Source organism: Sminthopsis crassicaudata, chromosome 3, assembly GCF_048593235.1.
Source record: "Sminthopsis crassicaudata isolate SCR6 chromosome 3, ASM4859323v1, whole genome shotgun sequence".
Classification (NCBI taxonomy): domain Eukaryota; kingdom Metazoa; phylum Chordata; class Mammalia; order Dasyuromorphia; family Dasyuridae; genus Sminthopsis; species Sminthopsis crassicaudata.
Window position 1 is genome coordinate 299,478,166 of NC_133619.1, and position 27,793 is coordinate 299,505,958.

General features: G+C 34.5%; 1 protein-coding gene across 12 annotated transcripts in view; it reads left to right on the top strand.

The window, feature by feature from the left end:
• The first annotated feature begins 1,147 nt into the window (after positions 1–1,147).
• The window catches only part of BCLAF3 (BCLAF1 and THRAP3 family member 3), an 86,704-nt gene continuing 60,058 nt past the window's right edge, over positions 1,148–27,793 (top strand). For 7 of the 12 annotated variants that reach the window (XM_074300950.1, XM_074300951.1, XM_074300945.1 and 4 more), the window contains exons 1-2: positions 1,148–1,787; positions 2,483–2,593. In XM_074300950.1, coding sequence (XP_074157051.1) covers positions 2,550–2,593 — 44 coding nt within the window. In that variant the 5' untranslated portion in view covers positions 1,148–1,787; positions 2,483–2,549. Of the gene's footprint in view, positions 1,788–1,903; positions 1,990–2,482; positions 2,594–22,989; positions 23,266–27,415; positions 27,541–27,793 lie in introns of those variants that run through there. The other 5 variants (XM_074300946.1, XM_074300949.1, XM_074300947.1 and 2 more) reach the window with 4 other exon arrangements.

Here is a 27,793-nt window from a genome sequence, read left to right on the forward strand (position 1 = left end):
ATTATGAAATAAAAACATATTTAAAAAAAAGAATTGGGTGAAAGTGAACTGCAAAGAGCAGCTCTCAGCAAGCCCTCACAGAAGAGGTACACTACTCCTCCCTGAAGAGAATATAAGATTCCGTTATATTTATTTTGTTTATTATTCTCAAAAATTGATTCAGAAGAAGAAAATATTGTCCTCGAGGTTCTTTTACAATACGCTTCCTAACCACACATCAGAATAATTCTAAATTGTTTGAAATATATAATACTGAAATAACCCCACTCAAAACCTCTTTGATAATGAATATCAGGCATAAAAAAAAAAAAAAAAAGGAGATGTATGCTTGCCAGAGATGTTTGCCACTTTGATAGAAGAGAACCAGTTCTCTATGGGTCTTCCAGATGTTTCACTCAGTGACGTTTGTCCTAACCATTTACATAAGAAAGACTAAGTAGATTGGAGAATGTTGGTTTCCCAGATTTCACAAAACATTTGGATGGATTCCCTATATTCTTGGCTAGCAATTCACAGCTCAAGACTTGAAAAGGAGAAGTCTCCAAAGCCAGGGCAGTTTGAAAGCCCATAAGCAAAGTTCGGGAGTTTTGGGAAATAATGTCATCTCCCTAAACCATAAAACAGGCCCCGTGACTCAGTCAGGAAAGTCTTTTGGAAGGAGGGAGGTTTGTCGAAGGTGCTTAAACCACCAGATGGCTCCAGCGCTGCTTCAAAGCAGGTGTGAGCTTCCAGCTGGGTTTACTCTCGGTCACTGCAAAGGATTGTTGGTATGTCAGGCCACTGGGTTCGGGGGTCTTAGTCAATACAGCCAGGCCTTGTATATTTCTTTCTTCCCTGTCACGTGGGCGATTGGAGAACTCAAGCCCAGATTATTCGAACAGGTTTGGGAACCAAAAGTGGAAGTGGAAACTGTGGGCTTCCCATCCTTTCCTAGATTGGAGTGATGAGGGAAGTGGAAGAGGGGTGAATATGTGACTGGCTGGCCGTATTCTTTCCAGGAAAGGTCACAAGGCCTGAAGATTGGATTAGCTGAGCTTGCAAAGCTCAGCCATTTTAACAAATAATAATGATGGTTGGCATTTATATAGCTTGAAGATTGGCAAAGAGTTTTACACACGTTATCTCATTGGGACAGAATCCGGGCTCTGGGTGGAGGTGGAGGGAGGGGCTTTGAAGGGGTGAGGGAAGGCGTCTAGTTGGCTTGCACGCACTCCGGGACCAGATGCAAAGCTGGGAAAGCTATACCCCGGTCATGACCCTTAGGCCACGGTTACCCTTTACTTCCGGGTTGCTCTCTTTTTATTTCCCCCACCCCAATTCTCCCGGCCCGCTTCCTCGCTGTAGGGGCGGGGATGCGCGTGCGACCCCTCCCAGCTTCCCACCTCCATCGATCCGCGAAGGGCTAAGTGCTAGGAGACGCATGCGCACATAGCCCTCCGCACGCCCCCGTCCGCCCCCGCTAGGTGCCAGGTGAGTGCGCGTGCCCCAGGGAAAGAGGCTGGAGGGAGGCGGGAGCGTGCCTGCGGCCAGCCGCGGGAGGGATGGGAAAGTAGAAGCAGTCTAGTGCCTGTGGCGGCGAGAGGGAGGAAGAGGCGGTTCGGACGGAAGTGGTTCCGGGTCCCCGCAGCTACGGCTTGCAGCTGCAGCCCCGGCTGCCTTAGAAGCAGTCCGGACTTGAGATTAGGAGGAGGTGGCTTTGGCGGCCGAGGAGGAGAAGCTGCGGATCCGAAGCTGGAGGGGGCCGCGGCCTCCCGGGACTTCCCCGCCCCGTTCTCGGGGTCTCCACGGTGAGCCGCCCGAACCGAGACGGCCAGGGTTCAGGGAGGGGTGCTGGGCCCGTGAAGGGGCGGGACCCACGCCCCCGCGAGACGGGTGGGTGAGGTGCGTGGTAGCTACGGAGGGCCAGAGGAAGGCACAGACAGTGGCCGCATCTGGGGGTTTAATGAGTGGGTGAATGCGTATGTCACACTGACGTCGTTGTGGTTGCGTGTATGTTTTGTTATTTGGGTTCTGTTTTGTTTTGCCTCCTTGTTAAGTATCCTTTCTCCCCACCCCCACCTCCCTATCCCCTCCGCATCCTCCGCTTTCCTTTATTGGGAGTGGGGGTGGGGAAGTTTCGGGCAAGTTTCTTTGCGTCCGATTTGGGCCCCTGCAGGTGGGAGTCCTGGCGCTTGACTCGAAGCCTCTTGCTTTAGACGATTCCTGCCCTTGCCTTCCTCGGCCAGTCACTTTGCCTTTTTTCAGCTGCATTGATATGAATGCCAACCTCTTGGGAATAAAGAATCCAATGAGTTAACATGACAAACACCTTGTAAACCTTAAAATATTTATAGCATCTTCATCAGCTATTATTACCGCTGCTAATTGCTTTCGGCGTTACGGGAGTGGGGTGGGCACTGCAGCGGTTTTTTAAGAGGCCGTGCAGAAAACCCGGGTACAACCAGAGGTCAGTGAGTTCCTACCTTTCCAAATTCTTCCGCAGCCCCGAGTACCCGAAGACTGGTAACACTTTGCACGGCGGCGTTGGCAGCTTGGCGGTGTTGGGGAGTATGTCCTTGTTCCTAGGGGAGTTAACCACTGTGGAACCTTCAGAGTAAGTAGCGATGGTTTGGGGAAGGGTCTGGCAGGGGGACGGTGAAGAGACTAGATACCAAAATTTAGGCAAGACTAAAAGTAGTGCTTGGGGGGGGGGGGGAGGAGAGGGATGATCTGTACAATAGCTTTCCTCAGCCAAAGAACGGAGGAATCAATGAAGTGCTCATGAAGTTGAAAAGATGGGAACAGTCGAAATTCTCCAACTAAGCAACAGAAGTAGAAATTTTGAACGCCTCAAAAAAGATAAAAAAAAACTGGGCAGCAGAAGCTGTTTTACTCAAGAAAGACAATGTGGGTATTAGACTTTATTTTTTTCCTAGTCCCAAGTAATGAGAGCTGCTATTATGTTGTTGTATAAGATAGCACCTAAAATGGATTACTGCAAGATTTGCCCCGCAACTAATATATGAAGTGAAAGGGGATGAGAAAGAATTTAAGGGGCTTCCATAGGAACTCTAAAAGAACCAAAAGAGGAAGAGGATATTTCTGAAATGTCGCTTTTTCCCTGTTTAAAAAAAAAAAAAATGAATGACATCTCTTTATGCCTTCTTTTTTTATAGGAAACAAAAACAAAAAAAATAGAATGGTTGAAATAGTTTATTTTGTATTTTCCTCTTTCGATTTGTAGCATTTTCTTGAGTTTGGCTTTTCAGTTTTTACCTTTAACTTTGAGCCAGAAAGTATGTTAATGTGTTTAATATTTTAGTGTGTATAGCTATTAAAAATCCTTTTCCTCTAAAAATCTATTAACTACAACCACCAGAAAAAGGCAAAATTTTAGACATATAATGTACTTTGCAGTGTATTGAGTGAATTTCTCCAGTTCAATAAAGTTGATAGAAGGCTTTAAGCTTGCCAAAGTAAAACATTTTATATCTTTTTGAGTTTCACAACAATTCTTTGAAAATAGCTAGGAATGAGGATGGAAATGATTTTTGATGTCATTGGTTGATAAAACTTCTCCCTGTTCAGGTTTGCACCTTACAGGTTTAGGTAAGGTGTTATTAAACTTTTTTTGTTTCATGTACCCTTTGACAGTGTCCTGAATAAGATCTATAAATCCTTTCTTAGAATAATTTTTAAAGTGTATTACAAAGGAAATTCATCATTGAAATTCAGTTATCAAAAATTATATATCTTTAAAGCTCAAAGACTCTAGATTTAAAACACCTGTTTTTTCTCAATACCTTAGGCATTGAAAAGTTTGTGACTTGATTAAGGTCTTACTGCTGTTGCTATATAAGTGACAACTCAACTTCTTAGCTTTGAAGCCAGCTCTTTATCTACTATTCCAGGTTACCTTTTTTTTTTTTTTTTTTTTTTCTGAGGCAGTTGGGGTTAAGTGACTTGTGCCCAGGGTCACACTGCTAGGAAGTATTAAGAGTTTGAGACCAAATTGAATTTGAACTCAGATCCTCCTGACTTCAGGGCTGGTACTCTATTCACTGCACCACCTAGCTGCCCTTCCAAGTTACCTTTTGAAGTAGAAACTTCTTTTTACACACACACACACACACACACAGGAGGAAGCACTTCCTCGTGTGTGTGTGTGTGTGTGTGTGTGTGTGTATAAATATAAGAGAACTGATAGCTTTAGTCACTGGCTTATGAATATATAATAAATTCAAAGATAAGATTTGAACCAAAATATTCCTGCTCTCAAGTCATTATGACTTACACCCATGTTGCCTCTGTTATATTGATTTTATATGTCAATTTAATTTTTTTTTTTAATTCACAGCAATTTATGGATATGGATGTTTTTTGAATACAGATCACAAAATTTGTATAATTTTCCACTTTGGCAATGTAGTTAAATTCTTGAGACATCTGCTGGAAATTCATTCCTCTAAAAGCAAAACATCTGTTGAATTTTTATTTTTTTTTTGCTGAGGAAATTTTGGATTTAATCCTGAACAACTAGAAAGAACAATTTTGTGAAACATTTAATAATAGTGTCTGGGAGAAAGTTACTGGCAAATTTAATTTTTGTACCACCCAAGAAAAGAAAGAAATATCAACTATAACTGGGTTTACATTTGATATTTTAGGAAAGTAGATTCTAAAACTTTAGGGAAAATAAAGGCTGGACACTCTGAGATGGGAGATGCTAAAGGAAAGGTAATAAACACCTCCTATGTGCTAGGCACTGTGCTGAGTTCTTTACAGATATATTTTTTTTAAGTCTTACACTTAAGGGTTTTTAAAAATTATTATTCCTTTTCATGGTTGAGAAAAATGAAGTAAATAGGTAAAGTGATTAGCCCAAGGTCATATAACTAGGAAGTATCTGAAGCCATTTATGAACTCAGATCTTCCTATCTCTAGGCCAGATGCTCTAATCACTGGGTCAGGTAGGTGTCAATGAAATGTTGCCTATATAGTCATTAGCATTTCCAAATCAAGTAAAATAAGCTAGAAAAGGCAAGGTAAATTTGATTTAAGGAGCATTTGATCTTTAGTTTTAAAAGTCGGGTTTTTTTTGTTTGTTTGTTTGTTTTGTTTTTAATTCACCTTGGGTTTGATAGCTCTCTAAAGTTGGGATTCTCACTTTGGGTTTCTCATTGTCCTTATTGATGATGATGAATGTCTTACAATTTAGTCCATTTAGCCAGTATCAGCTATGTTTCCTTGCTTTGTCATTCCTGTCCCTGTCTGGCAATGACATATTCTCTAATACCTAGTTAGTCAGGTGGTACAGATGATAGAGCACTGGGTATGGACTCAAGAAGATATGGGTTCAAATATGTCCTCAGACACCAGCTTTGGGACCTTGGGCAAGTTTACTCAATTATAAAATGAGGATGATAATAGCATCTATCTCCCAGAATGGTTGGAAGAACCAGTAGCTTTGTTAAATGCTTAGCATGGTTTCAACACATAGTAGCTCTTAACACATGCTTGTTAACTTACCTCCTTTATCTGGATCTCTCCATATTCCCTGTCCTAGCCCCTTTCTAATCCTGGAACCTTAATGAGTACAACTTTTTGCTACTTAAACCTGGGTTACTATTCTCTTAAATAAGCTGTTTTTCTATTTAAAAGCTCCTTTAGAGCAGGGATTATATCCTCTTGTATTTGTGTTTCCTGACTAATACATGAAGGCCTTGAACCTATAATGAGCTGAGGCTTACAATAATAATTATAATAAATGCAATAACATTAAAATGTTTGCAAAATTCTGCATATATTTTGATCTTTTCCGTTTTAAGAAGTAAGTAGTATAGGTACTATTTTCATTTTATATATGAGAAAACTGAAGTTTATAGAGATTTGGTTTTTTGCCTAAAATTTGAATTACCAAGCACAGTACTAAGGATAAAAAAAAAAGGGGGGGATACTTTTCCAACACAAAACCAACTGTTTGGCCTAATGATATAATAATAGGTATTAAAACTACTCAGCTCTTTTTTACTCTTATTTAACAATGAGAATGGGTCTCCAGACTGAAGAGAGTAAAACAGAATGCAAATAGCAGGGGATTATAGCTCTAAAGATGTGGATTAGCGTCTGCTAATTTAATATTTAAATATTTAGTATTTAATTGCCCTAAACATCTGCCCTTCCCAAGTTTATTTCATCCCTAGGTGCGGAAGCACCTTGTAAATACTACATCCCTTATTGGTGATAATCTCAAATCAGCAAACATTTCTTAAGCACTTGTTATGTGTTTAAGGCACTGTGCCAAGGGTTTGGTATACAAAACAAGCAGAAAGAAAAACATTGAAATTAAGGAAGATAACATGGAAAAGGGAGCTGAAGGAATAGTGAGAATAAAGGTACTCAGCTTGGCCAGGGGCCATTATAGAGAAAGTCAGAAGTGTGGTCTGGAGAGGAATGCAAACATAGTTGACCTGTACTATATAAAATGTATTTTCCAGAAAGAACCAGCCAATCAGATGCAGAGGCTTCAGGGATGAAGGCTACATCTAGGGGTAGAGAGAATTGACAGGGTAAAAATTTCTATATCTTTGAAAAGAAAGTCTATTGAAATGAGTCAGAAGTGCTGCTCACCTGATCCTGATGTGTGGTTTTTCTGTGAATTTCAAGAAAAGTAATCACCATAACATCCTGAGAGAGAAATGGAAGAAACTTGAAGATATGTCAGAATATGAGATGAACTGATAGTTGATTTTCCAAAAAGGGAGCTTGTTGGATTCTTCTAAACTCCAGAACAATATTCTTGATTGTTATTCAAAGTCTATGACTCCTTTCTAGAGTAATCAAGGTATAGTAGAAAGAGTGCATTAGAAGGGCCAAGTTTGAATTCCTTCTGCTAGAGACAAGGCAGATAGACCAGCAGGCCTAAATTCATAGCTGAAATCAGACAGTTATATATCAGCTGACTTTTGGCAAATCACTTTAACCTCTGCCTCAATTTTCTCAGTTGTAAAATGGAGACAATCTACATTGCAGATTTTTTTTTTTTTTTTTTAGGTTCATATGAGATTCTTGTAAAGCACTTAGCATAAGACTAAGTACATACTAGATGCTTAATAAATGCTTGTTTCCATTTTTCCTATTTATTAGTTGAAAGTACCTTAGGCAAATCACTTAATTTCTTTGGGATTTAGTTTTTTTCATCTGTGAAATTAAGTGACCATACAAGATTATTTCTAGCTCTAAATCTTAATAATTTGTCTCCTTTGGATGGCCCACACTGTTCTATTGAGATAATTTCAAAATGTAAATTGGTTTATGGTTGGGAAGCCATCCTCTCTTTGGCAGAAAATGTCTTGAAGAAAAAGAAAAGAAAAATCAGATATAATTAATTTAGATTTTAGGAAAGCAGATTTCAAAAGATTTTTGTGCTGCTTTAGCACTTTTGCCTTCTTTCTCACAGAAACTGTCATCTCTGAATTTATTCCTGCAAAGGATTTTTTGTACTTGGTATAAACTGAGTTATGCTTTAAGTTGGCTGGTCTGCCCTAATTCTTGTTCCCAAATATAATGACATGTTGATGATGTTTATAATTTTTCTAGTACTTGAATTTATGAAATGATAGGCACATTTTCATCTACTCTGTGGATGAATATATACTTATATAATATTTTATGGTTTACAGATATATGTTAGATTTTGGGATCAGAAGACTTGTGTTTCAGCTCTGCCGTACATATTTCCATGTCAGGCAGTTTTCATATCTGGACTTTTGTGTACATATACAACCAATATATGTAGACTTGCTATTAGAAAGATGAATGCAATTAGTCCCTGTCTTCAAGGAGCTTACAGACTTGCAAGTGAGGTAACGTGGGTAATAGGCTTAATAAAGAGTGTAACTCCATGAAAAAGATAAATCCAAGGATATGAGAATTCAAAGAAGGGACTTCTGGGCTATAAATTCCACTAGGAACTGAGATTGTTTTTAATCTCAACTTCATTCTTTGTATGCAATAAGTACTTAATAAATATTTGTTACCTTGAATTCTAAGGTGACTCAGGAAAGCCTACTGCAGTAGAGTAGCATCTGAGCTGAGCTCTGTATTTGTAAAAAGCCACAATTTTTTGTACAGGTGGATAAATCTCTACTTGATTTGGTTGTTGTGGAACTCTTTTTAGGGAGTCATTAAACTAGATTGTACTCATAAACGTATATTAATATTAAATACATATTTTAGTTTTCTAAACTTCATTGTGCTTTACAAGAAAGATAAATGCCTACTACAAGAGAGTTTTGTTTTCAGTGTTCAGATGTAGGAAAAGGTCGACTTAAAAATGCAGGTAAAAAAATGAATATTCAGGTCTTACATAATGATGTTTGTAGATTAAGAGTTAGAAGGGACTTCAAAGGTTTGTTGTAAAATTCTCTCTAAAATGTAATCTTCTCTTGTTGAGGTTTTCTTGGAGTCTCTGGAGGCAGCCTTCCTTTCAGTTCAGTAATCACCACACCAGTAGCCAGGGGTTAAAGTCCAAATCCTTTATTGTCTCTTTCCAAGTTTTGTCTTCTTTCCTGCAGCCTGATTAGCTTTTTTATACTCCAGATTCTTTATTATCTCCTTCCTGGGGCTGGGCAGCTTTCTGAAGAACCTTTTAGTCTGGCCTTGGTTCAGGAGAGTTTGAGCTCCCACCTGCCTTCTCTGGCTTCTGGATTTGTGCTTTAGCCTCCAGCCACAACAAAGGTGGAAGATGGAATGAATCTGTTTCAGTCTGGGAGAGCTTCTAGTGCTTGTCCTTTTGGCCCTGAGAGCTTCTAGCTTATATGCTGTACACTGAATACAAATCAATCATTATATCACTAGGAAACCATTATTTGTTGTGGGATTAAATCAATGCTAAACTACATTTAACCATTGTCTTCTCAGTTCCACTTAGTACCTTGTTTCAAGTTTTGGCCCATAACATCTCCTTATAGGATTAAATCAATCATACTGAACCATGCTAAATTAGATAACTATTGTCTCTATCAATTCCACTGAGTTAGCACCTTATTTCAAGTTTTGGCCCATAACAATTTGTTATCTAACCCAATTTACTCTTTAAAAATTTTTATTAATAGCTTTGTTTTTATATTATCTACATTTCCAAATATATCCTTCCCAGATTCTTCCCCCAAGAGTCATTCTTTTTAACAATAAAAAAAAGTATGAGAAAAAAGGCAACTCTGCAAAAGTAACACATTAGCCCTTCTAATTTTAACTCCATTAGATTTGTTTGTACAAAAACTGTATTTCATGTACTCAAAATTGTCCATTTTTATCTTGATCAATTCCACAACCTTGTCTCCAGCACCTGCAAAGAATAGAGGAAGTACTTTTTTTTTTCCTCTTCCAGAAAGTTAGATCATTATAATGAGTTTTTTTTTTTAATTGTTGATGTTCTTTGTCTTTATGTAAGTGGTCATGTATAGTTTTGTGACTCTGCTTACTTTGTCATGCACCAGATTATAGCTCTTCATTCTCTTCTGTATTATTCATATTCCTTGTCTTTAGTGGCCAAATAATATTCCAGGATATCTGTATATCACAGTTTGTAACAACTCCTTCATTTTAAAAATGAAGAAAATGATATCCAAGATTACACAAAGTTAATAAATGGCAGAGCCAGTATGTGAACTTGGATATTTTGAATTGAAATGTTGTTCCCAAAATATTTTGCTGCCTTCTGGGGATGTAAACTACTGTAATAGGAAGGGAGGAAGTAGCTGACCTGTTGCATCCTCTTTCTTTAGGTGTCTGTGGACCTCATTTGTAAGTCCTTCATTTAAAAATGAAGAACATGTTATACAAGGTTACACAAGGTTAATAAATGGCAGAGCCAATGTTTGAACTTGGATATTTTAAGCTGAAATGTTGTTTCTAGTGTATCTTGAGCCGCTTCCTTGGGATGTAAACTGCAGTAATAGGAAGGAAGAAATACTTAACCTGTGTTTGTGGACCTTATGAGCTCTTTAGTCATAGATATTCAGATTATATCTGTCAATGACAGATATTCATCACCTTTGTTTTTGTTTAGGTATTCCTTATTTTGCACCTCCCTTTCACTCCCAGGTTCTAGAGCCTGCCTTGAAAAAAAATTACATACTATTTATTTTATGTACATATTTTAAAATATGTGTCTATCCACAAAGAATGTAAGATGCTTAAGGACAGGAACTGTTGTTTTGCCAATTTGAAAAATATAAGATGTAACTTCAGGTTAATTAGAATTTCTTTATTAATGATTGAGAACTTTTTTCATAAAATTTTTAATAGCTTAGGTTTTTTTTCCCCTCGAAAATTTTGGGTTCGTGTCCTTTGAAGATTTATCTACTAATGAATGGTTCTTATTCTTAGTTATTTCCTTTTATATCTTGGATATTTTTCCTTTCTACCAATCTGTTTTCCTTCCAATTTTAACAGCATTAGATTTGTTTGTACAAAACCTTTATTTCATGTACTTGAAATTGTTTTAGCTTGTGATCTTATTTCTTTGATCTTTATTAACTCATCCCCATCCATAGATCTAAAAGGTAATTTCCTTGTTCCTTTGATTTGCATATATCAACTTTTAAGTTTAAGTCATGTATCCTATTTAGAGTTTATCTTGGTTAAAAATTTTTAAAAATTGGCCTGTTAGCTGACAACCTACTTTTCAATATTGACAGTAATTTTTGTTGGATAGAGTGCTATTGATACTTATTCCCTGTAGTTGGTCTACAAGATTATTGAATTCTAAGCTCATGTATTCATTTGCTCCTGTATAATCTGCATCTAATTGCTTCCACTGATCTCTCCTGTTTTTTAATTAATACCAAATTGTTTTAATGATTTACTGCTTTGTGGTACTGATCTTGAGATCTGATACTAATAAGCTCTATTCCTTTCTTCTTTTTGCACAGTTATCCTTGAGATTACTCACTAAAAGTATTCCTCTATGATTTTCATTTCTTTTTAAAATCTTTTGCTGGTTTGATAGTTATGGCATTAAAGAAGTAAATTATTTTAGATATATGTTATTTTTCTTTGTTTTAGCTGAACATGGGCATGGAATATTTTTACAATAATTTAGGTTTGTCTTTATTTCTGCAAGTATGCTTCTAAATATTTTGTGCTTTTTATGGATATTTTAAATGGAATTTCTCCTTTCTGAGTTTTGTTAGTAATGTTGATTTATATGAATTAAATTTTCTGTAAATTCTGAATTTTTTAATTCAGTTTTTTTAGTTGAATTTTTTTTGGGTCTTCAAAGTAATCATTTGCAAAAAAGTAATTTATTCTTTCAATTTTTATTTATTCCTTTATTTAATTTTTCAAAATGTTCATTTTGTTTGAAGATTTATTGAATTGTTCTTTAAGTCATGAAAGCATTTAAAAAGAATCATTTTCCCCTTGCAATTGCTTTGGCTGCATCCCATAAATTTTGTTATTTTCTCTCATTATCATTTTCTTTGATATGTAATTTATTCTTTGCACTACCTCCAGTTTTTTATAATTATGTTATTTAGGCTCCCTTTACTTTTTTTAAATCCTTTCTTCAAAAACCTTTTATTGAATATAACTTTTATTGCATTGTAATAACTAAATCATTGTCTAGTCTGAGTCTGAAATGGATACATTGAGGTCTCCCACCATTACAGTTCTACTATGTCCCTTCAATTGAATGAATTTTTCCTTTAGTATTTAGGTGCTATGTTTTTTGGTCCCTATCAAGATATGGATATATCTAGATATAGATGTTGATTCATTAACATGAGTACCTTTAACATAATATAATTTTCCTATTCATCTCTTTTTTATTGTACCTATATTTACTTAAACCTTCTTTGAAACTCTGACTGCTAACTCTGCTTTTTAAATTTCAATTGAAGTGTTGTGAGTTTCACTCCAGCCACTAGTTTATCTGTGTCCAGTATGTTTCTTTGTAAATGTAGTTAGTTTCTGTTTTCTAACTTATTCTGCCATGCTTTTCCATTTTATGTTTCTAGTTCATCCTATTTATGTTCAGTTATGTTAAATGTCTGTTTTCTTCCTTTCCTTTCTTTTCTCCAATCTTCTCCCCCCGCCATAAGAAAGTGGTTAAAAAAAAAAATATATATATATATATATATATATATATATATATATCAGGAGTTTGCTTTCCACTGGAGGTCTATAAATGGAACTGTTTATTTCCACACTATTGTGGCTTATTTTCTTCCTCTTTCCCCTTTTCTATTCCTTTCACTGGTACCTTTAATCCCCACCTTAGTATTTTCCCATCTGATATTGAAGTTTCATCTCTGAAATTTTCTCAGCTCAAATTTCTGATTTTATAGTAGTACATTATACATTTGTCCAGCTATTTCCTGACAGATACATTGTTTCTGCTCTAATACTTAGTGTTGCTATCATTATTTTGGTATATATTGGACTTTTGTTTCTGTCTGCCCAGCAGTGGGATTGCTAGATCAAAGATCATGGATAGTTTACTACCTTTTCTTATACTTCCAATTTGAAATTTAGAACAGTTAGATCATTTGACATCTCTACCAATTGTGTGTCATTATGTCTTTTCCTACAGCCCCACTCAGCGTGACCACTGCTATCTTGTTAATTGCATTAAAAAAAAAATTTTTTTTTTGGCTGAGACAATTGAGGTTAAGTGACTTACCCAGGGTCATACAGCTAGGAAGTGTTATGTGTCTAAGACCAGATTTGAACTCATTATGTTTAATTTTAAAAGCATATTATTTCTTGTAATAAATGTAGAACATGAAAAGGATTGCTGAAGGAAAAATTCATCATGGTATAATTAGTAGCAAAAGTTCTGGGATTGGTTTACTTCTTGCCTCTAACATTTTATTAGTTGTGTGACTATGGGCTAGTCATTTAATCTCTCTGAAACTTAGTGTTTTGACTGGTAAAATGAGGTAATGATATTGTTGATATTTATACTTTAAAATTTGCAAAGTGTTTGCATACTAACTCATTTGAATCTTGCAACAATTCTGTGAAGTAGATGCTATTATTCCCATTTTACAGATGAGGAAACAGACTTAGAGATGAACTGATTTAACTATATTCAGATCGTTAGTGACTGACGCATTATTTCAACTAGGATTTCATGACTCCATATACAACCATCTGTGATGCTGTCCAGGTATGTGGAGCAATGAATAATGTGGGTCTTGATGTTAAGATTTGAGTTTATATTTGGCTTCAGACACTTAATACCTATGTGATATTAGGCAAGTTATTTAACCTCTGCTTCAGTTTCCACAGATGCAAAATGGGGCTAATTATAGTACTTATATCCCAGGGTTGTTGAGGATCAAAGGAGATATAACTGTATAACACTGCTAGGTATAATATAAACTGCTTGTTGTTCTCCCTTGTTTCCTTCCTTCCTCCCAGAGACCATCCTTAATGATTAATAATTTTTTAAAGATGATGATGAAGAGAAGAAAAAAGAAAACATGAATATATAGAAAAAATCTGATATATGTTGTGCCCCACATTTTTGGACAGCCTCTTCCTCTGTCTAAGGGTAGTGTCTTCTCATAATTTTTGGAGCTAAGCTTGTTCTTTGTAATTTAGCAACATTAGTTTTTGAAAGTTTTATTTTCTTTACATTGTTGTAATCATTATGAATATTTTTGGTTATGTTGCATTCATATGTTTCTGGCAAGATATGTAACTATTCTACAAGTAAAATGTAAAAATTACTTATAAAAGACATAAAGATTTTTAGAAGTAAATGATAGAGATGAAAATATTTGATCCTAAAGTTTTAGTAGTAAGCCCCTGAAATTTTTTGGGAGGAGAAATGTGTTTAAAACTGTTTTCAGAAAAGTACATTATTGTATGTGTGGAGGATGAATTGCAATGGGGAAAGACTAGAGATTGGAATACCGGTTTGCAACTATTGTAGGTATCTCTTGTTATAGTCTAAGGGAAAACCTTTAAACAGTTAAACTATGATAGTTACTATGAGACTTTCTTTTGATAGAATCAATGCATGAGTCTTTCCTGGGATGACAGAGGATTGGGCTCACAGTACCTAATCCTTTATCGGAGGTATGCCTATGTAAAGGAAAAGTCCCTGTCTAGGGATCCAATTTATGTCTAAAGAAAGGCCTGTGGATCAGTCAGAGGTGTTAAAGAAAGCCAGCCCTTTAATAAGTTCAAATGCCTTCATAGCATGGGGGGCCAGTTCATTCATACTCTAGTTTTATTGACAAATAGGGAAAAGTAGAGAAAAAGGGGAAAGAGAAAAGGGGAGAAAAGAATCTGATGCACAAGTCAAACGTATATGTAAATAATATAAAATTCACATAAGTGTAAGACTGTATTGGGGAGAATAGCGATATAGTCCATGGAGGTTGGGAGGCTGGAAGGTTGGAAAGTCCCAGGAGCACTATGTTTCTAAGGAGGGGAGATTTTATTCCCACTAAGGGGAAATGTACTCCCATAGGAGTATGGGGAGTTCTGCTCCAAAATACTCTTCTGAGAGTGGGATACTTAAATCCTGATTTTGATGATCATGTAGAGTTAGCCGATTTTTAAGTCAAGTTTCAGGGCACAGAATATTTTTCAAATAGGTGCAGAAAGAAGAGACAGACTGGTAGCTGGCAAAATGTTTGGGGCACACAGCTATCCATAATCTTGAAAAGGTTACAATCTCACTTTTTCCACGGCCTAAATTCTATAGCAATGGTTTCTAAGCATAGATTCTGTGAATTACACCTTTCCTTGCAAGTATACTGTCATGGTGATCTCAAAATCACTAGGCCTTAAAGTTAAAGAATGACCAGATGTGAAAAGAGTGGACCTTGGGATGGGTGAAGAGGTTAGGGATGGGGGACAGAATGAAGACTGAAAACAACATTAACATTGTGAAAACCTAAAAGTTAGGAAGGATGGTGAAGGATCATAAATTATTAAGAAGTTTGGAAAGTGGATGGGCTTGTGAGGAAAGTTAATGTGATGATATCTGCTATCTAGGTACCAAACTATCCATACTCACTGTGTGATTCATTACATCCTAACCAAAACAAAAGTGAGGCTGTTACTACCAGACACTACTTGCAAATGCAGGTACTACCCAAAACCTCCTTCTGTAGTCATGGGGCACCTGGGAGATAATTGCATGGAATGAGGTTTTCTTAGTAGCACCTCTCCTCTGGCATCTGTGGGTGGCAGTTAGTGATATCAAACTCAAATAGAAATGGGGAGCACTAAACCATACATAAAGTTCCCTGAAAACTACATGTTAGTTTAAATGTAATATTATTTGTTTTATTTTTATTTTGTCAAATATTTCCTAATTACATATTAATCTGTTTTAAGCCACATTCATGAGTATTGTGGGTTGTATGCAGATTTCAAATTTGTTATTTAGATGTCTTCAGAAGTGATTCTTAAAACCCATTTGCCTCTTCACATAACAATACTAAAGTTGATTTTGTATTTTTTTTTTGTTTGTTTGTTTCGTGGGTTGACATGACCAACCCATTTACCCTTGGGTGGCTAGTCTACTATTTTAAAAAGTTTCATGCTTATTGGGTTGATTTTTGGAAAGCAGATACAATCCATCACTGAGGTTAGCCTGATGAAAGCCTTTTCCGTGTAGTTTGGTTGTTCATAGAGAACAAGACTCAAAAGACTCCAAATTCTGTGTTCCTGCAATAGACCACATTGTAATCCTATTTTATTTGATTATCACAACAACCAAAGATTATTACTATTTTACAGAACACATTGAGAGATTAAGTGATTTGGTCCACACCTTTCCAGGATGGTGTGACTGTTCAAATCAAAATCCCTGAATTTTATTACTTTTTTTTTTAGCTCTCATTTTTCTTGGTATTTTGGTTAGTGTGACATTGAATAAGTAAACTAATTGAGGTGAATTATCCTTTTTTTTCTTATTTTTGCTCATCCTACCCATGATAAATTTTGTCAGTTGTTTAGAATTTTTTTTTTGTGTGTGGGCACTTTATTTGTGTGAAAAGTATTTTGTGGTTGTGTTCCTATAGTTCTGGGTTTATCTTGGCAGTTAAGACTCCCAAGTATTTTATATCATCTATAGTTATTTAAATGGAATTTCTATTTCTAGCTCTTAACTGTTGAACTTTTTTGATAATATATAGAAATATTGATGATCTATCTGGGTTTATTTTATATCCTACAACTTGGCTAAAGTTAATGAATTCAGCTAGTTTTTTTATTTAGTTGATTCTCAAGCATTCTCTAAGTATGTCATCATATCATCTGCAAAGAGGGATAATAATTTTGTTTGCTCATTGTTTATAGAAATCTCTTCAATTTCTTTTTCTTCTCGTATTATCTAAGCTAGCATTTCTAGTACAATATTGACCAATAGTGGTAATAATGGATATTTTTGTTTCAACCCAATCTTATTTAAGAAAACTTCTAACTTAATCCCATTTATAGATAATGCTTGCTAATGCTTTTATTCTTTTTTTTAGTTTTTTTATTTTCAAAATATATACATAGATAATTTTCAACATTCACCTCTATTCCATGTTCTAATTTTCCCTCCTTTCCTCCTGCCCATTGTCCCAATTTGACAAGTGATCCAATATATGTTAAACATGTGCAATTCCTCTATACATATTTCCACAAATATTATGCTACACAAGAAAAAATCAGCTCAAAAAAGGGGGGGGGGAATGAGAAAGAAAACAAAATGCAAGCAAACAACAATGAAAAGAGTGAAAATACAATGTTGTGGTCCACATTCAGTTCCTCCTGTCCTCTAATGCTTTTTTTCTTATACTAGTGTTTTTTATAGAAATGTATTGTATTTTATCAAGTTTTTTCTATCTCTGTTGAGATAATCATATGACTTTTATGCAGATAGTTTTCCTAAATTTGAACCAGCCTTGTATTTTTGATATAAATTCCTCCTGTATGTAGTATATAATCTTTGTGGTATATTGCTGAAATCACCTTGCTGGTATTTTATTTAAAATTTTTGCTTAGTAGTCTTAGAAAAAATTGGTCTGTAGTTTTCATTCTTTGTTTTTGCTCTCTCTCTGGTTTAGGTATCAGCTTCATCATACTTGGGTCATAAAAGGAAAATAGTAGTGTTGGAGTATGGAGCCCATATATTGGGTTTTGAGCCAGTGATGTAAGGTATCTCAAAAGAATTTGTAGGCTTAGACATCTCAAGCGGCAAAAGATTTTATTAAAACACCATTGAGAAGTGGGCTAAGTTCCAAAAAGTAGTTAGCCTCATGGTTTCCGAAGGGAAAGACAAGAATAGCCTGTTTCAGGCTAAATTCCTAATGAACTAGCAAGATTGTTAATTCTCTGAAATTAAGGGGGGGAGAGGGGTAAGAATTTATATATTAAAGGAATAATCTTGAAGTTTAACATATATAGCTTGACCTCCTGATTGTATACAACAACAAAAGCCTATTTAAATTCAATAAAGATCCACTTTTTTCAGTGCCCCTTCCAATGACCTAGTTAGCTAGCTTTGATCTGCTCTTTTGTTGGGGGCTTATTCACCCCATCAGTAGGACTCCTTTGCCTTGTTTTCCAAATAGTTTATATGGTATTGGAATTAATTATTCTTTAAATATTTGAATTCATCTGTGAATCTCTCTTCTCTTGGTGGTTTTTTTCTTAGATAGCTCATTGATGGCTTGTTCAGTTAATTTTTTTTAAGATAGTGTAATTTAAGTATTCTATATCCTCTTCTGATAATCTGAGCAATTTATAGTTTTATAAATATTCACCCATTTTGGTCAAAGGATATGAAGTTTTCAGAAGAAGAAATCAAAGATATTTCTAATCTCATAAAAATGTACTAAATTACTTGATTAGAAAAATGCAAATTAAGACAACTCGGGTACCACTTCACATCTCTCAGATTGGCTAAAATGACAGGAAAAGATAATGATAAATGTTGAAGGGAATGTGGAAAAACTGGGACACTAATGCATTGTTGGTAGAATTGTGAACTGTTCTGGAGAGCCATTTGGAACTTTGCCCAAAGGGCTACAAAACTATGGACACCCTTTGATGTAGCACTGTTTGCTGTATCCCAGAAGAAGTCATTAAAGAGGGGAAGGAAACCAGATCTACCAAAAAAAATTTGTAACAGCTTTTTTTATGGTGCTGAGAAATTGGAAATTGAGAGGATACCCATCAGTTGGGAAATGTTGAACAGATTATAGTATATTAATATAATGGAATATTATTGTTCTATAAGAAATGATGGGCAGGCTGATTTCAGAAAATCCTGGAAAGAGTTACAAGAACTAATGATAAATGAAGGTAACAGAACTAACAGAATATTGTACACAGTACCAAGATTATGTGATGCACTTGACTCTTTTCAACAGTGAGGTGATTCAAGATAGTTCCAATACATATAATGGAAAGTGCCATCTGCATCCAGAGACTGAATGTGGATCAAAACAGTATTTTTACCTTTTTGTTGTTTGCTTGGTTTTTTTTCCCTTTTTGATCTGATTTTTCTTATGTAGCATGATGAATATGGAAATGTGTTTAGAAGAATTGTGCATGTTTAACCTATATTGGATTGCTTGCTGTCTTGGAGAGAGAAGGAAAGAGAAAAAATTTTGGAACACAAGTTTGCAAAGGAGAATGTTTTATTTGGAAAAGTAAAATACTATAAAATAAATATTAAGTAATAAATACTAAAAAAAATATGTATATTCATTCATTTTGTTTAGACTGTCGATTTTAATAGCATATAATTGAACAAAACAGCTCCTGATAGACAATTGTTTTAATTTCATCTTCATTGGAGGTAAGACTACTCTTTTCATTTTCAATACTGGTAATTTTCTCTTTTTAAATCAAATTAACCAATGGTTTCCTCTATTTTACTGTGTTTTTTTCTCCCCCATAAAACCAATTCCTAATTTTATTTGTTCAATGGAGTTTTTTTACCTTCAATTTTATTAATTCTTTCTTTGATTTTTTTTTTTTTTTAATTTCCAATTTGGTGTTTAATTAGGGATTTTAGTTTGTTTTTCAGTTGCATGCTCAGTTCATTGTTCTGCTCTTTCACTATTTTATTGATGTAAGCATTTAGAGAGAGAAAATGTTCTGAAATACTTTGGCTGCATCCCATAAATTTTGGTATGTTGTTTCATTGTTGTTACCCTCATAGTGAAATTATATGATTTGTTCTTTGACCTACTAACTCTATAGGATTCAATTATTTAATTTCCACATAATTTTTAATCTTATGTTTCCATAGTCTTTTATTGAATGTACTTTTTATTGCATTATGACCTGAAAAAAAGGTGTACTTAATTTTTCTGCATTTTGTTGTAAGGTTTTTATGACCTAATATGTGATCATAGTTTTTGTGTAGGTACCATATGCCATTGTGAAAAAGTGTTATTACTTTCTCTTCTCATTCATTTTTCTCCAGAGGGGTCTATCATACCTAACTTTTCTAAAATTGTATTCATCTCCTTAGCTTTTTGTTTATTTTTTGGCTAGATTTACCTAGTTTTAGGGAGAAGTTGAGGTCCCTCACTAACATAGTTCTATTGTCTGTTACTTCTTGTAGTTCATTTAACTTTTCCTTTTATACTTTGGACACTATCCTGTTTAGTGCCATTGATATTTCTTCACTGTCCTTGATATCTTTTAGCAAAATGTAGTTTTCCTATTTCTCTTTTAATTTTATCTGTTTTTTTCCCTTTGTCTGAAATGCTAATAGTTACTTTTGCTTTTTTCACTTCAATTGAAGCATAATAGATTCTGCTCCTGCTGCCTACTTCTGTGAGTTCCTAATTCAAATGTGTTTCTTATAAACATATTGTAGAATTTTGATTTTTAATTCCGTCTGTTATCTGCATTTGTTTTTGGGTGAGTTCATCATATTCACATTCATAGTTGTGATTATTGTGTATTTTCCACCATCCTATTTTTTCTCCTTATTTATCTTTCTCTCTTCACTTTTATCCCTCCTCAGAAGTTATTTGCTTCTAATCATTTTCTCCAACCTCCCCTCCCATATTCTCCCATTCTTGATCCCCTCCTACTTTCTTGTAGGGTAAGATAGATTTCTATATCCATCTTGAGTGTGTATCTATTTAGTTTTTCAGCCAATTTTGATGAGAGTAAGGTTCAAGAGTTATCAGTGCCTCTCCCTCTCTCCTCTTCCCCTCCAATCTAAAAGCTGTCACACTTCTTTTATATGAGATAATTTACCCCACTCTGCTTCTTCCCCCTTCTCCCAGTGGATGTTATCCACTGTTATGTAGTCAATTCATACATGTTTCTTCTGTGTATATTTCTTCTAACTGTCCTAATAATGATTAAGTTTCTGAGAGTTATAAGTATAATCTTCTCATGTAGGATTGCAAACAGTTTAATCTTATTAAATGCCTTATAATTTGTTTATCCAGTTTACTTTTTAATGCTTCTCTTTAGTCTTGTAATTCAAAGTCAGATTTTCTTTTCAGCTCTTATCAATAATGCTTGAAAGTACTCAATTTCATTAAATATCCATTTTTTCTCCCTGAAGGATTATATTTAGTTTTGCTCTTTTTTTTTTTTTTAATCAATTTCAAGTAAACTTATCCCTCCTGTATCTATTTTCTAAATCAGTTGTTTTTCCAATGGGATATTTCACATTTTCTTATATTTTTTCATTCTTTTGATTTTTGTTGTTTCTTGATGTCTCATGAAGTTGTTATATTCCATTTTTCCATTTCTAGGGTGTTTTTTTTTTGTTGTTGTTGTTTTTAAATCTTTTTTTTTTCCTTCAAAATATATGCAAAAATAGTTTCCAACATTTACCCTTGTAAAACCTTGTGTTTCAAATTTTTCTCCCTCCTTTTCCCCACCTGCTCCTCTGGAATGCAAATAATCCAATATACATTAAACATGTACAATTCTTCTATATGTATTTCTACATTTATGCTGCACAAGAAAAATCAGATCAAAAATGGAAAACAATGAGAGCAAAAAAGCATGGGAACAACAACAAAAAAGGTGAAAATATTCTGTTGTGATCCACATTCAGTCCTCTCTCTGGATGCAGATGACTCTTCATGGCAAGTCTATTGGAATTGGTCTGAATTAACCTCATTGTTGAAAAGAACCAAGTATATCAGAGTCAGTATCACATAATCTTGTTGCTTTGTACAATGATCTCCTGGTTCTGCTCGCTTCACTTAGCATCAGTCATGTAATTCTCTCCAGGCATCTCTGAAATCATCCTACTGATTGTTTCTTATAGAACAATAATATTCCATAGCATTCATATACCATAATTTATTCAACCATTCCTCAACTGATGGGTATCCACTCAATTTCTATTTCCTTGTCACTACAAAAAGGGCTGCTACAAACATTTTTGCACATGTAGGTCCTTTTCCCTTTTTTATGATCTCTTTGGGTTACAGGCACAGTACAGATTCTGCTGGATCAAAATATGCACAGTTTGAAAGCCCTTTGAGTATAGTTCCAAATTGCTCTCCAGAATGGTTGGATCATTCTAACATTTATCATCTTTTCCTGTCATCTTAATCAATCTGAGAGTTGTGTAGTGGCACTCAGAGTTGTCTTAATTTGCATTTCTCTGATCAGTCCATTTCTAGTTTTTAAGAAATTATTTTCTATAGTGGGCTTTTGTACCTTCTTTTCTATTTGGCCAATTCTACTTTTTAAGAAGTTCCTTCAGTGAATTTTTTTGGGGGCCAAATTTACTTTTTAAGTTCTTTAGTGTATTTTTATGTTTCTTTTACAATTTGTTCGTGTGTGTGTGTGTGTGTGTGTGTGTGTGTGTGTACTTTACCAAGCTATTGACGGTTTTTTTCATACATCACATTCCTTTCTCTTTTTTTTTCCTGTGCTTTTCTTATTGAATTTTAAAAATCCTTTTTGACCTCTTCCAGGGCTTGAGACCAGTTCACATTTTCTTTTGAGTATTTGGTTGTAGCTTTCTTGTTATTATTTTCTTCTAAGTTTGTGTTTTAATATTCCCTGTTGCCATAGTAAATAACTTTCTTTGTTTAGGTTCTTTTTCTGTTTGGTCATTTTCCCAACCTATTTCCTGATTTTTAATTTTATGTCAAAGATATTAGGCTCTGTTCTCCCGGAGTGGAAGAGATATTGTCCTAAGTTTCATATTTTTCACACTGCTGTTTTCAGAGCTAGTTCTGGGAATCTGGAAGTTTCCATTTCTTCCAAGGTGGTGTTATCTAAAGAGAGGTGTGGTTGCTGCTCTTCTGACCTGTGACCAACCACAAACATTCTTTTCCATCTTAGAAAAGTATCCTGCTCATGCAAAGGTATCTCCTAGAACTGAGGGCAGACAATACAACAAAATCTTGTACCCAGAAGATGAAGGGTTGCCAATAATCTTTCTGACTAACTGTCCAAGCCCCTTCCCATCTGTTGGCTATTGTCCATTCATTAGCCCACAAGGCCTGTTGCTGACTTGTTTGGTGGGACATGGGATCTGTACTAGACTGTACTCCATTCTCACTCAGTGAGGCAGACCTATTCTGCTAACCTGTTTGGAGTTGGAAAAGTATTTTAACCCTGCCCTTTTGTTATTTCTGCTGCTCCACAATTTGTATTGAGGCATTATTTTAAATTTGGGAGAACTCAGACAAGCTCCTATCTGTCATTTTCTATCTTGGCTTTCTATATGTTTTTATTTTATAACTGTTCTAATAGTCAGAGTTCCCTTTCTGCTATAGTGGAGATTAAGAAATCTTATTGTATATAGCATTTCCTACCTTTATTATTCATATAAGTAAGACATTTCTAGAGTTTAATAATATAGCTTTTCTAGGAAACATGGCAGATAGGAGATAATTGTCTTCAATATGTCTTCTAAGGATTCTTTATTGTTCTTTCAGAACTAAAAAAAAGAATCTAGTTGAAAGTCTCTTAAGGACATTTCATCAAGATTTTAGTACTTTCTTCCTTTAATAACCTGTGTATATTTTCTTAGAGTACTTTTTACAATCTAGTTCTATTATGTAATCTGTTCTACCTGAGTAACCCATACATATGAGCTGCATGTTTATCTTATAAATATGATTTAGCAGCACAACAATATGGTAACTTGTCTTCATTTCTTGTATAGTAGTGATCATGAAGAGTGGGGAGCATAGAATTTGATGAGTTGTCATGGTAACTGCACCACAAATCTACAGGGAAAATACTCTATACATTCCGATTTACTATAGTAAATCAAGTGGACATCAAAACACATGAAAGATATGTGAGAAGGTATCATAATGTTTTATTCTGTTGTTATCTTCTGTCGTTATCCTCATAAGATAGGATAGAGACTCATAATAGTGTAATTTTTAATTGTTTAATAGTTGATTATTTCTTGAAAACAAAAATTGACAATTTTTGAAGCAAAAAATTAATACAGAGTAATGGTAATAGTTGGGTTTAATTTTTTATAAATGCTATATCTTTTTCCTTACAATTACTTTCATTTGGAAGGATAGTCATATTAAACATCATTGTTTTTTCATTATTAAATTATAATATCTTTTCATTTACAAAATCATTTCATTCTTCCTAAATTAAAGTGGATTAAATTCATGTTGATAATAGTTATTTGCTTTACATAAACATACCTGGCTTGTCAATCCAATTCAGTAATCTAGATTATCCTTTTAAATTGATTTCTCTCTCCATTCTACTCACTGAACACAACCTTTATCAGGATTCTGGATTCTATTGCTGCTTTGTCTTTTTTTTTTTTTTGTATTGCAATCTGCCTAACCCATTATAATAAAATGTCAAGCCATTAATTTCTAAATTAGTTTTTTTTTTTTCCACCTTTGTTTCCTCTCTGGCTTACATGCTCCGTACTGATTATGATATGGTATAGTGATTCCTTTTTTTCTTAGCCAGTTTTCCTTTAATTCTTATCATGCCCTTTATATCACTATCTTCATTTTTTGTTGCCAATGTTAAACGAATGCAAACTAATTTTAATGTTGGTCCATGTAAATTAGATAAAAGATAAATTGTCTTTAAGCAAGATCTTTTCATTATCTGTTTTTACTTCTTGGTGTATATGAACAAAAACTTGACATACAAGGATTGTTCATGAAATTATCATTTTAACCATTTTTATTTTTCAAAAGAACATCTCTCACTTCTGAAATTCCAAGACCCCTATTTCATTGTATATTCATCATATGCCCATGTGATCCTAAAGGAAGATACCTTCTTGTGGGGACAGGTCAAATCTGATATTAGTGCTATATTTTCTACAATGCCTCCTAGGTTAGTCTTTGCCTGTATGTATCCTTTTAAGACTTGGTACCACATGTGGCCTCAGTTGAGTCTCCAGCACTATAGCTTTCTTCTAAGAACCGTTGGGCTTCAATTTTTGTTTTTACTGTGTTTCAAGATATATATTTTTTTATTTTCTTTTCTTTTTTTGGCTCAGAAAAGCAATAACAATCTATTTGTGTACTTTTGTTCATAGTTCTTTTTTATTTGTTATTTCAAAATCTTAGGAGAAGAATTGCTATGAAGCAATAATTGATAAATTTTATTATGAATCAAAGAAAACAAATCTATAAAACAAATTTGAGAAAGTTCTATGTGTATGCTCATTCAATTATTTCTGGATACTTTGAACCAGAGGATAATATTAATAACACTATTGAGTTACTAGGAGTATGGCTAGAGGGAACAGGAAAATTTCATTTTTATTTTGGACTTAAACACCAACTAAAATGTGCATTTTTTTATTTAAGAAATAAAACTATAAGAAATTTCAAATCTCTTTTGTGAATAATTTGCTTTACTTCACAAGTACTTAGCTGTTTTCATTTTAAGTGTATAAATTCAACAGGTAACTTTGAAAACTATCCTAAGATACAGGAAATCAAGCAAAACAAACTCTCACATTGGCTTAGTCAGAAGATATGTCTTCAGAAAACTATAGAAAGTAATCTGATATCTATTAGGTAGTAGTTTGAAAAATTGTCAGTAGATTACAAGGTCAGCAAAATAGACTATGAAGGGAAAAAGACAAATCTGTGGAGATGAAGTAGCCCAAGTATTTAGGGTTACCTATCAGATGATTTGGGCAAAATTATTGTAAATTATAAAGGATACATATGTCAAAATATATCTCTTCCAGTTAACCTTTTTTTTGTTGTTGTTTTATTTTGTTTTTTAGGCAGTTGGGGTGAAGTGACTTGCCCAGAGTCACCTGGATTGGATCTGAATTCAGATCCTCCTGACTGACTACAGGGCCAATGCTCTAATCACTGTGCCATCTAGTTGCTCCTTTAGTTAATGTTAGATGAATTATTTATACAGCACAGTTTAGGATGGCCCTCTTTCTGCCTCTTCTATTTCTGAGATGCTCCCTAGCCACCTGAGGCAGTTTCAGTAGGTTATTTAAATGGAAGATTACTACCTCCTCCTCTACCTAGAATGCTTCATGTTGGAAATTCCCTTTGAAAAGATGGTACAAGAAGATTAATAAAAGGCCCTGAATAACCAAACCTATAATATTAGCCATTACTACATTGATATGATGGAATTTATTTTTAAAGAATGATAATTATTCTTGTTGTTAGCATCCATTTGAAATTAGTTGGGATTTCATGATATGATTAATGAAAATGTCTTTGGAGAAAATTTCTTTGTAGAGAAACTTATATTTACTTATGGAGGAAAAGGTAGTTGGTATTACAGAAATAACTGGTTAAATTGTATTAGTCTACTACAGCATAATTTTGTATTTTATGAATAGTAAGCAATGCACATTTTATTACTCATCTGAAATATGTTAGACTGCTTAAAGTATATGCAAAAAAATCAGTGATGTGTATCCTGAGTCTTTAAAAATTTAATTAACCCTATTGATTTTTTTTTAACTTCTAAAGCAATTCTTACTGTGTTTTAGAAATGAATTAACTAAATTGCTTCCAGAAATTTTTTTCCTATGTGCTAGGAAAACAAATAACACTTATATGAAACACTGATGAGATTATATTTGTTTCAGTCTATAGAATTATAGAGTTACAGATTTGGAAATAACTTTTCATAGGCATTCATTAATCTTTTCTGTTGTTCTTCATGATCATCTGTTCTCTGAACACTTCCAGTGACTTTAGAATTCAATACTTTATTAAGTAGACCATTCCATTGTTAGACTATTATAAAAATTTTTTATTTTAATTTTTATTTAACATATTTTAATAGGCTTTTGGCACAACAAATAAAAGAAAAATATAGCTTTAGTGATTTTTGAAATTGCACATTTCTTTGATGCCTTTTATCTTTCCATCTTAGTTATTTCTGAAAAAAAGTTACCTCCGCATTTCCCACTGTAGAATATCAATGAAATGATAGGGAAAGCACTCTCTATGATATCTGTCTCTGTCTCTGTCTCTCTCTCTGTATATATATTATTAATTGTTTTAATTATCTCCAATACAAAGGAAGAAATGCAATCAATTAATAACCATATGTTGCCATGCAGTAATATTCCATTGCACTCATGTGCCATTCCCTTTAAATAGGTATTTTCCTTGTTTCTAGTTCTTTACTATCACCCAAAAAATAGTTACAGATATTTTGGTGTATTGTGGGAACTTTCTTCTTTGCTTCCTTGGGACATAAGCCCACTTATGCATTCTCTGGTTCATAGGTTGTGAAAACCTTTTCCTGTGTGGTCAGGATTAAATGATTTGTCCGGGGTCACAGAGTTAGTAAAATTAGATTTGAATTCCAAAAAATGAGTCTTTCAGATTACAAGGCCATGCTCTATCCACTGTGCCACCTAGCTTGCCTGTAGTTATCTTTTTTAATGTTGCTTTTGATATTTGTGTTTGTAGTTCAGAGTTTCTGTGTAGCTCTGATCTTTTCGCTGAAGGCTCTTTTTTTCTTCTGTAGGGTTATGTGCTTAGTTTTGTAGGATAATTTTTCTTGATTATAATGTGCCTTAATATCTTTTGCTCTCCAAAATATTTTTCTCAGTGTGTTTGTAGTAGTGGCTGCTAAATCTTAAGTTTGCTGTGTCTGGAGTTTAACTATTTTGTTTCTGGGATTTTTTATTTTGTTTTTTGTTTTTTTAGGAGGTTCTTTCTATTTAACTACCTAATTTCTAAGAAATCTGGGTGATTTTATGATTTCTTAAAATGTGTCTACGCTCTTATTTTGGTCTTGGGTTTTAGGTAGTATAAAGTACGCGGCTAGTTCCCTGGAGGGCCTCAGGGTCAGCCAGACTCAGGATAAATCAAAGTCCTTGGTCTTTAGGGGGAGAAGTGAAGGAGGCAGGCAAGCTGTCATGGAGCTTGCCAAAAATGTCTCCTGGATTCTGGAGTTCGGAGTCTCTAGCCTCTCTCCTTCTCGTCCTGCAGTCAAGTCACACTGATTTCTCTTCCCCCAGCCCTCCAGTCTCAACACCAAACATAAACATTCAGCAAGCACCAATGGTGAGGAGAGCCATCACATCACCATCTCATCGAAATATGTATATAAAGCTACCTTTTTGGAGTTTCAGCCCTCTACAAGGTAGTCCAATGATTCTTAAATTACTTCTCCTGATTTCCAGGTCAGGTGTTTTTAACATGAGATATCTCACGCTTCTATTATTTACAGTCTTTGGACTTTGTTTTAATATTTTTTGTTTTGTAGAATATTTCTGTTTGGTCCAATCTAATTTTCAAAAAGTCTGTTGCTTGAGTAAGACTTTGTACCTCTTAATGCCAATCTCTAATTTTCTTGATAGTTCTTTCTTATATAGCTTTCATTTCTTTTTGAGTTG